Source organism: Melanaphis sacchari, unplaced genomic scaffold (genome assembly GCF_002803265.2).
Source record: "Melanaphis sacchari strain LSU unplaced genomic scaffold, SCAv2.0 Contig111_pilon_pilon, whole genome shotgun sequence".
NCBI lineage: Eukaryota > Metazoa > Arthropoda > Insecta > Hemiptera > Aphididae > Melanaphis > Melanaphis sacchari.
Window position 1 is genome coordinate 462,049 of NW_020270431.1, and position 12,259 is coordinate 474,307.

General features: G+C 25.9%; 2 protein-coding genes across 3 annotated transcripts in view; one reads left to right on the forward strand and one right to left on the reverse strand.

The window, feature by feature from the left end:
* The window catches only part of LOC112603810 (corticotropin-releasing factor-binding protein), a 39,975-nt gene extending 36,296 nt beyond the window's left edge, over positions 1 to 3,679 (forward strand). Inside the window, exons 5-7 of the mRNA XM_025352570.1 lie at positions 1,761 to 1,942; positions 2,201 to 2,303; positions 2,803 to 3,679. Coding sequence (XP_025208355.1) covers positions 1,761 to 1,942; positions 2,201 to 2,303; positions 2,803 to 2,939 — 422 coding nt within the window. The 3' untranslated portion in view covers positions 2,940 to 3,679. The remainder of the gene's footprint in view (positions 1 to 1,760; positions 1,943 to 2,200; positions 2,304 to 2,802) is intronic.
* A 2,393-nt stretch (positions 3,680 to 6,072) lies between these two features.
* LOC112603807 (endothelin-converting enzyme 1-like) lies at positions 6,073 to 11,724 on the reverse strand. 2 transcript variants are annotated; one of them, XM_025352564.1, is made up of 17 exons: positions 11,548 to 11,724; positions 11,142 to 11,300; positions 10,854 to 10,928; positions 10,572 to 10,780; positions 10,305 to 10,508; positions 10,139 to 10,246; positions 9,884 to 10,025; positions 9,676 to 9,793; positions 9,250 to 9,346; positions 8,957 to 9,133; positions 8,607 to 8,707; positions 8,207 to 8,265; positions 7,488 to 7,539; positions 7,322 to 7,389; positions 7,111 to 7,247; positions 6,585 to 6,749; positions 6,073 to 6,275 (listed from the first exon to the last, which is right to left on the reverse strand). In XM_025352564.1, exons 1-17 carry the CDS (start codon positions 11,687 to 11,689, stop codon positions 6,099 to 6,101), a joined length of 2,190 nt encoding a protein of 729 aa, XP_025208349.1. In that variant the 5' UTR covers positions 11,690 to 11,724; the 3' UTR covers positions 6,073 to 6,098. The 2 variants fall into 2 exon arrangements, with proteins under 2 accessions (XP_025208349.1, XP_025208348.1); XM_025352563.1 differs by having other exon boundaries at positions 8,930 to 9,133.
* Positions 11,725 to 12,259: the final 535 nt, after the last annotated feature.

Below are 12,259 nucleotides of genomic sequence, written 5' to 3' on the forward strand. Positions count from 1 at the left end.
TAAAAATATAAAATTTAAGTTCTTAAATGTATCTATTTTTTTTTTTTGATATTGGTACGAGTAAACGATTAAAGTGTCAAAAATGTATGTGATGTTTAAATAATATTAAACGTTTAATAATATATGATGTAAATATTTAAAAAGTGTTCTTGAAAATCACATGCAGGTAAAACAGGTTATTTTATAATTCAAAATAAATTATTTTCTTGATTTAATGCAGAGTTATGTGGAGAATAATGCTCGTATAAAATGTGACACAGACACTCGATTGTTATTATTTTCTTTATAGTAAACATCGTGATCTTTGAAAAACTATGCTCTACCAAAGACAAAGATATAAAGCAAATTCAATTCATTAAGTAGGTAACACAAACACACACACATATATATATATATATATATATATAGTGATTAAAACCATTTGTGGTTATTGGATAAGTGCCACGACAGATCGTCTAAGTTTGATGTTTGTAAAAGTTGTCTATATGCATTTAGTGAAAATGAATTAAATTTCCTGTTTGTTCATAGTTGATTATAGTAAACTTCGTTACGTCGTATGCCAAAAAAAAAAAAACTTATCTCCCTGATCTATTTAACAAAAACAATCGATCACGTTAATGTACAAACACAATTGCGTATTCGCATTAAATAAGATATTAGTTAAAGAAATGTATCGTAGCATCTTACCAATTAACCAACTTTTTCCGTTTATTTGATGAACACATATATTATATATAATTAAATTTTGTTTAATTATAAATGTTATTATATTACAATCAATTAAAATTGTATTTATAATAACACATAGTTCTATATGTATACATATATAGTATCTATATAGTAGTTATTATAGTAATGATTTTGTCAATATTTTTATACATGAAGAAGGCCCGTAATCAATGAACGTATTAAGTGGTTGGTTATATAATTCGGTTTCTTTTAACAGTACTCGTGTTATAATTTTTTAAAGTTTAAATTGTTGTTAAGAAGTTTTAAATCAATTAATATTTAAATTTATTGGTTCTGAAAATATTCTATTGAATATACTGTATGAGTAGGGTTGACATAATATATAACGCCGTTAAAATAATAATATAGATATTTAATTTAATTTTTTTTTATTAAAATAGAAAATTTACAATCTGTATCATAATTCATAAGTAGATCTTTCTGTGTGTTACGGGGTTTGACAAGTCTGTCTGACTTTTATCTCAGCGATACTTCACCCTTATATGTAATTGCGGAGTATCTTCCTCTAGGCGAGAAACCATGGTGTGCTCCCTGGAATCAAGCACCCCAGAAATCCCTCCCGGGACGTCAGTTCTGCTAAGTCATCATAATGTGCCACTATTACGACCAGGGCACGGTGGTTTTCCGCTCGATATTCATAAGTACAATAAGAAAGTATGATATATGATGTGAAAATTATTAACATCATTACTAATAATAGAGGCAGGGCAGTTCAGTGACAGAATCCTCAAAGAGTTGAATTTATTATCATATCATGTAGAATGTAATAATTTACACAAATACCAAAACGTTAAATTACGCATTTAATTGCATTTTTTAAATAATTGTTTTTGGCACTCTAAAATTAAACGACAATTGAGAATTCAAATTTCTGAAAAAAATTCTTCAATGCTTTCATCCAATACAAACACATGAGTATTTTTTTATTTTTTTTTAAATTAAATAATGATTTTTTTTTTTTTACTACGAAAACGATTATTACTTCTGTAATTGGTAATTCGTCGCTGTAGCTTGCAACATACTTATGGCTGACATTAGTGACGTGCACACGCTGAGGAATTATGGAAAACCAGTAAACTGCAGTCTGACGATGTTGTATCCGGCTCAGGTGAAAATCTTAGCATTGGGTGTTGGTCTCGGGCATGAACAAAAAAGGACACCAACGGAACGCGAAACCGGCACGATTCACAAGGTATATGATATATATTATAATATAATCATTATTATGGCAATAAATGAAAAAAATAAGTCATTCGTACGTGGCTTCTGTTATATTACGCGTCAGCGTCTTTAGCACAAGAGGAGCAGACTCATAAATTATAAACGTATATATAATATTATACGTAATTATGTATTTACTAACTCAATTATAACAACATATCGTATATTTATAGTATGATTAATTATGTTACTGTGACTTTTGACGAAATCAAAATTAATTAATTAATAGTGTGACAAACAAGGGTTGCCAGATTTTGTTCAAGTCGGCGGTGGGGACGGCTTAGCTCAGTTGTCCATGATTGATTCAATTTGCGGCACAAACTCGAAACCAGGTGAGTAAGACAACACAACTTATTATCATTAAGTTAAGTATTACTATAGCAGTAAATATATTTTACTGTACAACAAAATAACGGTAACACTGGAATCGATTAGAGGTTCTCATTATGTATAAAACAAATCGTTCGTATTTTATTTCATAGTCTCGTAGTCGAAAGTTTCCAATTAAATCATGTTTCTCGTATAATACTATTTGATGAATAGTGGAATCATAGCAGCGCGCCTAAGGTGAAAATTCTAGAGAGAGGCTAAAGTTTTAAAAAATAATTGATATGAGCTATATAATGTTTAAAATTTAACAAATAAATGTAAAAAAATAACAAAATACTGATCCGGCGGTGAAAAAAGTATCACATAACAATTTCGCAATGTTTATTTACGCGTACCAAAATTGCCTATTTCAAGAGCCGTGTGAGAATTTTATAATAGATATTCGTTTGATTATTATTAGTATAATATTACGAGTTGTGTATCGCTAATTTTCTTCCATAGAAAACGCTGTGGAGACGATTATGTGTGGGGTGACCACGGTGAGACTTGTTTCAAGTGGACAATTTCACAACGCTGTCACAGTGGCTGTGACACCACCCGACGTCGAAGCTACGCCATCATTAGTGTGCGAGCAGTAGAAGCAGTCGTGTAACAAGCAAACAAATAAAATAAAAAAATACTCAGAAATCCCTAATCTCCAATAAAATACATGTTATAATGGCTAATTATTTGTTTTCGCCTTTAGATCATGTCTCCAATATTCGATAGAAAGTATTATGAAACGCATAATATAATGAACGTTTAAAATTTTTCCTTTTTTTCGTTTTGTATATTCGTACTTAATACATACACCTACACATCAAAAATTTACATTTATACATACATACATATAGTGGCGTGGCATTTGTATTTAAATCTGTTATCTACTCCTATATATTTACACGTCCTAACTTTTTGTTAGCCCAAATAACGTTTATTTATTATAATCTAATATCTTAGTATACCATCATCACTGGTTACATACTTTCTATAACCTAAGAAAATGCTATTCAAATTCATATTATTCTTTTGCCACGCCACTTCTGAAAAAATACCTGTAGAAACTAATGATACATTGTAACACTGTAGTCATGTGAATAAGAGTGCTTGACTATAACTAATAACTGATTGATTGATTATAGTATAATATAAGTTTAAACATTTCATATTATGTATAATACAATATAATGTAATATTATTATTGATATCGACATATAATCATGTTTGCATATTATTGTTGATATCGACGTAATCATGTTTGCAGTGTACTTAAAATAAATATATAATGTATACAACGATGCGGGAATCAAGAATTATATGTAATAATATTGACAGTTATCTTTTTTAGGATAATGTATTCATTATATAAACTAAAATGTTCAAATTGCACTCAGGCTCAGAAATGAAAATGTATGGATTGCATTTCACTCGATTATTATTCAATAAAAATTGGAATATATTGTACATATTGATTTAGTTAAAAATCGATTGATATTCGTAGAGTAATTCATTTAAAAATAAAAGTAAAATATAATGGCGAATCTAAAAATGTGGATTTTACAATTATTACAAACAAAAGTTTTGAAACTATTTTCATTATAATTTATTATTTCTGAAAATATTTACTCATTATACCTTATATTATTATTTATTGATTTTTAAATTAAAATTTCTTTTCATTATATTATTTTTAAACTGTAACTATAAGAAACTAATACAATAAAGACAATAACTTTTATATATTAAAATTACAGTTTACTATATACTAACTGATTATTAGTAAATACGTTTTTGTAATGATCAGAACATGAGGGATTTGAGTACAACTTTTTTCACTTAAGTGCAATTTGAACATTACTTATTTTAAAACTGAATGCAATTCACTTATTATGTAGTTTAAAACTCACAAATCACGAATAAAAGTTACCTTAATCCGTTGAATATTGAACTGACCAATTTCCAGAATATTTCATATCTAAATATATGATGTATGTTATAAATAAAAAGTATTAATAAAAATAACATCCGAGTCTAATACATGTCGTGAATGATTTTTAATAATACATAATAACTCTTATCATCTAATACAATTGTTTTTTTTTTTTTAATTTTGTCTGTTATTATACTAACAGGAGACATCGTGGACAATTAAAAAGAAGGAAAATAGATAATCACTTTGCTGTACCTCGTGATTGTGCAAGTTACTGTAAGGTGTATGTTTGGATTTAATGATAAATTATTCCATACAAAATAATTTTAAATGAATACAGTTTGTCAATTTATATTATTAAGTATATTTTATGATATATTTATATTAATTATCACAGTTATTTATTTTACTAATAGTAATATGATAAGTTGAATTCATTTTTTTCTAAAAAATTTCATTCATTTCTATAAATAAAATACTGTTTGTTGGTAAGTGCATAATTTAAAGACAAACGAAATGATTGAGCACATTAAAAAAAAAAGTTTGTAATAATTAGAGTAAAGTTTTTATTGAATGAAAAATTGGACAAGTAGTCTGGAAAATTGAAAAGTTCAGGAACAACTAAATATGCTTTTTTTGTTAGAAATTCGTATGAACTCACAACCATATGCGTATTTAACATTTGTTGAGTCAGTTACAAAATATAAAAATTTTTTATTGGAAAACAACTTTTAGTGAGTCAACTAGTATTATTATAGTAACATATATTTATTATGTTATATAATATATTATCGTTATTAACTATTGACTCTATTGAGTCAATAGCCAATACTAACTAATCGTAGAACAATATAAATTGGTCTGTAGTATACGGTAATAATATCTCGTACATAAAAGTTTCAATACTATATATAAATAATATTTTTATATTGCAACAAAAAAACTAAAATTATTATACTTAGTTTAAATATCTAAAAAAAAAAACTATTGTATTGATTTCAATAAAAACACTAATAGGTTTTGAGGAAAATGATATTAAATGTTTAAAATTTTTGACCAAATTTAACTTTCTATCAATATTTATGAAAAAAAAAAATAATAATAATAAAATATCAAATATCTATAAATAACTCAAATGCGATAAAGAGTAAAAATATTTCAAAAATTATACGATGTATATAAAATTTGTATATAAATATTTGGTGAAAATTTCAAGTATTGACGGTTATTTGTTTTTTAATAACAACAAAATAAGGCAATATATTTTGTGTAAAACTAATACCACAGAGAGTTAAAAATTTAGTGAAGAAAACAGTCAACTATTGTTGGTAATAATTATTATATAGAATTTATTACTTTCATGGCAAGCACAATAAGCCAATAAATTATAATTCAAAATACAAGTTTATGTTTTTACTAAAATATTGAAAAATATTCAATGTCTGGAATATTAATCATATTTTATAACAAGTTTGACCAACTATTACATGGAAATTTAACTAAAATGAAATACGTTAAGCATAAATGATTTCTTTTTCCTGATTTAGTGATTTCCTTTTTTATACTTACTGTTCGATTTGTTGTGATATTTTATGTTTTGTTTATAATTTTTAAAGTCGAAATAACAGAATATGCATACAAAAACATGATATATATATATTATTAATCCTTCTATTACAAACAATATCAAATATATTTTTTTAAATGTACCATAATGAAAAATTTATTTTCATCTAATATTAACGATTATTTATTGACGAATTACGTTGTAGAAAGATAATAGAAATTAAAAAAAAAAAAAAATTGTTCAATTATTTATTTTAATATTTTACAAAATTTTACATTTTTTTAATGGATTCATGGGAGATCCAATTGGACAACGAAAAGCTTTAGAAAATTCATTAGAATTTGATAAGGTTCCTAATACTCGAATTTTACCTGGGCTATGGACGTCCGTCAATAAATCGTTTAATAATGTTTGTTCAGTTGTCGATTCACACCATATCTGTAAATTTAAATTAAATTTAAAATTTAAAAAAACCATGTACGTAATAGGCGTTGATATTAAACGTACGAATGTTGTATTATACACAAATTTGTAAGCCAACACAACTGATATTATAATTAGTTGTTACATCGTTATATCTCTTTACTCTTTTGTTTAAATGTTAGTTTCTTAATCGCTCAAAAGCTTCTGTACGAGTGTTACAAAGTGTTTCTCACTCCGTTATTTTGGCATAAAATTTAATGTTTAGTATAGAAAGTAAATCCGTATCTATATGTTTAATATCAATGATAATAAACGACATCTTACGCTAGCAAATCCAATGAAAAATAATTGTTCAGCTGACAGATCCTCTAATCCGGGTAGCCGGTTTTCTGCGCCATGTTTTGATACGTACTTTTGGTATGCCATGTAAGCATGACTTAAACCACCTATATCTGCAATATTTTCATTTTGAGTCATTTGGCCATTTATCTAAAAAAAAGTTAATATTTTGAATAATGTTTTAATTATTGTATGGGTTTTTCAGTTTTAAATCACCAAAAAAACATTAATATCTGTAAAAGTGTGAAGAGTCAAAATTATTTAGACTGTGTTTACAAATAAAGATTATTATTATTTTAACTTTTTTTTAACTGGTTTAAAAAAAAAAAATCCATATTTATTAGAATTAGTTCAACTTTTAAAGCATACCGCATTTTAATCAGTATAAAAAATAAGCCTAAAAGGCTTTATAACATAAAGTTTAATTTAATACTCTGCTTAAATTAAACATAAATTATAATAGTAATAAATGTTTGTTTGAAATCAAGTCGAAAATAATATAATCCTCTACCTTAACTTCGTTACCAAGAACATTCAAACTATAATTATTATATTGTTGGACGAAACATTCGGCTTTTATTGAAAACGTCTCCTGTGTTTCTTGAGTCCACCATTGTCGCCTATTGCCATGTTTATCATACATTCTGCCTAATTATAAAAAACAAAACTTCATGATTACTCATGAAACCCTACTTTACATAATAAAGTGTAGGTATACAGACCGGAATCATCAAATGCATGCATTATTTCGTGTCCTACGACTAAACCCACCATTCCATAATTTAAAGCCCTAAAATATAAAAAACAAAATATTTATAAGCACGTTTGAGAGCACCAGTGTATATTATATCCCATTTACAAATAAGTAGGTATTTAATATGCACTCACTGAATTCGACTTTTGTGGTAAAATGGAAGTTGTAACATTCCAGCTGGTAAAACTGAAAAAATAAGTTTATTAAAAATCTAAATAATTAGTAATTATTTTTAAAGTTATAACTACATAATAATGTAATGTAATACGGACACTGTCGTGAAAGACAAAATTTTAAAATGGATGTTTTTTGATGATACTTTTTTTATAAAATGAAAAATATCATTTCTTCTTTCCTTCTCTACAAATTAATATGGGTTTTTCCGACGTAGTTTATTGTAAATATAAAATATCATTCAGTTAACTTTGGTTTTCTATATTTATTTAAGTAAACATACATTTCAGCTATAACTACCATAGGTATTTTTGTACTAATTTAAATAAAATATGTATGATTTAAAGATATTCTATACATCAAAGATAAGCTTTGAAAATTAAAAATTAAATGTAATTGAAATACTAATAACGTGCACTACCATGCAGATTGCCTTCCGCAAGACGATCAATATAAATACGTGCTGCTATGTGCTTATAAATAAAATATAAAATCTATTAAAATTATTTCAAGCAAAAATTTTTTATTTTTAATCTAAAATGCTTTTCAACTATAAAAGAAATTAAGCAATCAACAATTTATAAATTATATATTTACACGAATATGAATAAAAATAATGTTTAATATGATTTTTAAATCGCTTTTATTAAAGATAATTGAACTTAAATTACTATTTTACCTATTGCGTTCGAGTAAATATCGTTGTATCCATTTACACTAACTATATCCGTTGTCCATCTGTAAGACAAACATAATCGTATAACGTGAATGTAATATTTATAAAATGTAAATTAATGTATTAGTATAAATATCTGCTTTTAATAAAATCACTCTTCACATCAATTGAACAAGTTTTTCTTATAGTCTAATTAGTGCAACTTTGTACAATATTTGTTTATAAGTATTATGGGTAAATAAACGGATGCAGTATTATATCTTATGTCGGGAAGTCAACATTTCGATTTATGCTAAATACATTTATTATAATTTATTACTACTTATTATATAATATTGAAACACATTTTGTACAACAAAATCAAAACCAAAAAATCACCAATTTAATACATAATATTGCTTACTCTGTATGATTATGAAAACTATTTAATTTTGAAAGCTTTTTTAAGTTTGATTCATTTTGTAGTATCTCCAAGTTCATCAAATAACTGTCTGTCATATTTACCTAAAGCAAAAAGTATTCATCCAATATAATAATCCCAATTTCATAAACCGAAATTGATTTTTTTGTAATATTTTGATCTTAATAATCACAACAGTTAATTTTAAACCAAAAATTTGCGATATCTATAATATATATAGTATCAACTATACCGTATAAAATAAAAATGTATTAATTGTATCCATTTTATACGAACGGTTTATTACAATATTATTGATTAAGTACCTGTGTGTACTGGTTTAACATGCTTACGATTTTTAGTTTATTGTGTAAATATGAAGTGTCATGGAACCAATCAGGGTATGCAATAAATTTGTGCATTGACTGTAATTTATCGATAGCGGATTGCCTAGTAATCGAATCCATCCACACTATGTTCTCTAATCGTTCCATATAAGCTTCTTGTATATTATTAACCATTTCTGTAGCCTATGGATTTTTATTTCAACGTTAAATTTAAACTCCAATCAGCAGTGTAATTATTATAATAACGTGATCAAATCAAGTAGGTTTAAAATGTGTCTTAAGTTATTATAATACCTCACCATGTCTTTCGTAGACTCGTCGAAATACTTAGTGACGTATTTATAACCAACATTAAATGCAAAATATGAACTGGTAATTGATACGCAATCCACCCACCTACAAGACATAAATTAATACAAATTAACAAATAACGAAGTTTATTATTAAATATTAAAAAAAGCTTCTCTGAACATAATTTTAATACACCTAATACCTACTTATTTTTTACTTGTCAGTAAAAAGAAAAAAAATGATATTAAATTCTGAAAAATTAAGACTTATTGTTAATTTTTCATATATGTTTGACTAATTGGAACCCATATGATCATAAAAAATTGATTATCCATATAATATAATATGGGGAATAGAATATGTCTATGCACATTATATTTTTACTAAGTTTCGAACTAATAAATTAAACATCTTTATTATTATTTCAATATTACCTAGAAACTTCTTTAACATCTCCAGTGAATACCACATTAAAGTCTTGAACGAGATTTTTCAAATCTTCTTTGATATCAGATAACATGGATCTTAAAAGGCACCATGACATATAATTTACTACAATATTACAAAACTAATTATATTAATATATAATGTGAAATTTCACAGTAAATTTATGACATTTATGACTACCTATGTATAACATACTTAAAATTCTTTTTGGCGTTTTTTCCAATAACCGTACTAAGTCTTTTAGATAGTTCTCTTCTTTAACAAATATTTGTTCTGTTTTTTTTAGAAGTACATCAGTTCCTTTAAAAAGAAGCCGAAACATTTTTAACCAATCAACCTGTTAAAAGTATTATAATATATAATGTATACGTTATTAGTTCATAAGCACGTGTACGAATAGTACGTAAACCAAACAGGGCGGTGTAATTTTAATTTATTGTCTACAGGTACCTGAAACGAATCTGATACATTGTTCAAATCTTTTTGAAGTTCGTCTATTGTCATTATTCGATTCTTTAATACCTTTTCGCTTTTTCTTATTTCTCCGGTGCTTTGTATCTATTCATATTATAAAAGACATACAGTTTATTTTTTTCAAAATATTTAAAGCACTTACTTTGGCCAATTGAATTTCGAATTTAATTATTTCATCGGCGATTTCATCTCCGAAATGTCTGCTTCGAGTGAATTTAGACCCAAATTCTTCGTGCAACAAAAATACCGTACCAGCGATAAGTTTTGAATAAGCGTTTATTTGAGTCTTGTATCGATCTGGGTTCATAAACATTGATCTCGGTAACATTAAATCTGGCTGCCCTATCTATACATTATAATTCTATATAAAACCGATTAAAATCATTGCAAACACATCACGCCCATTTACCATTAAAATGTATTGACTGGTATTCAAATAATTAATGGATATACCAGTGTCTAAAATTGTTGATACTTTCCAGTTTTTTTCCATATAAATATACATTTTAATCCAATCCAAAGATTGTAACTTGTCGCTGTGGTCATTTTGTCCGATTGGCCATCCACCAAATAATGAGACAATCGATTTCAAATATTCAATATTCATTCCGTTACTAACTAAGGACATAAGATTAAGTAATTTTACGTTAAATATAAATATCTCATGTTTGATAACAATTTTGAGATTTACCAGAATTTAAACAACTTTTATAGAACTTTTGCGCTGGATCTAAAATTGTATCAGGATTGTTGTCTTCCAAAATTTCTAAAATATATGATTATACAATTTATAACTAAACAAAAAGAATATTTATGTTATTAATGCCTTACTATTCAAATTAAAGATTTTTTTATTTTTAAACATGTTATTAACGAAATATACATAGTCAGGTGCGTTTGTTTGTATGACCTTTAGAAGTAATGTACTAACTTTAACCCTAAGAGAGTGTATACAATTTTATATTAATTTATTAAATACCTTTTAAATTATGTGTTATACTCTTTTCTGCCTCTTTATATTGATACCAAGACACTTTAGTGGCTTTAACTTGATGATCTCTTACCCATAAACCACACGTAAACTCGTAGAAATCCTCACATGGATCTACTGATCTATTTATACTCTTCAACAGATATTCTATAACAGTAGTGAATTATAATACATATTTTTAAAGCTTTGTAATATTCTATTGCTTAGCTAATAATTAGCTTCACATTTTTTTTTTTTTTTTTTTTAATTGTTACATAATACATATGGTACATTATTGTTAACCTCAGAGTCTAATAAATAAATAAATATAAAAACTATTTTGAGAAAAGTTTACCTAAACATTAATAATATATTATTATAATTTTTTATTAATTAATGGTGTTTAGATAATTACCTGCCGTTTGACATTGCATTGTTGAGCATTTTTGTTCTTTTAGATCATCTTCAATTGAAAATACGTCTTTCAAAAAATCATTTGCAGACCGGCAATGTAACCTCTCAATAATCAAAATAATTAAAAAAACTATTAACTTCATATTTTTATTATTTTTTTGCTATATTAAAATTTAAATATTAGTTTTAGAAGCTCTACATGTTAAATTGTATTGACTACTGCAGATTTTTATTTTATTTTCAGTGAAACAAGTGGGTGTCTCTACAGGAAATTGATTTTGATATAGCTAAGTAGGGCAATGTCCAGTAAAATATATAAATATATTGATAACAAACATTATTATTAGAGTAACGCACTTTTAATACAATAATTTGTCTCTATTCATCATGTAAATTATAAAGTTATACGCTCAAATTTGATTAAAAACGAGTATTATAATTTTTCCAAACAGGAAAATATAATAATTTTCTTCATACATTTTATTTGTGACCTGTCACTTATATAATACTAATCAGCAAGTAATATTTAGTTTTCGAACGTTTAAACCTTATTAATTTTTTTGCTTACCAAAATTTGAACGAATGTAACGCTAACACTAAACTAAATCAAACTGTTTATTTTTGGTTTCTAAGTTTTTTTTTTGTGCCCAATAGTCCAAATTAGATTGAGTTATAGTTGCTTATCTTTTATTACCAATATAACCTACCTATTT

Coding starts and splice junctions, on each gene's coding strand:
- LOC112603807 (XM_025352563.1), bottom strand. CDS start 11,689: ATGAAGTTAATAGTTTTTTTAATTATTTTGATTATTGAGAGGTTACAT. Junction 11,301..11,547: donor AATGCAATGTCAAACGGCAG/GTAATTATCTAA, acceptor CTACTGTTATAG/AATATCTGTTGAAGAGTATA. Junction 7,390..7,487: donor TACCACAAAAGTCGAATTCA/GTGAGTGCATAT, acceptor TTTATATTTTAG/GGCTTTAAATTATGGAATGG.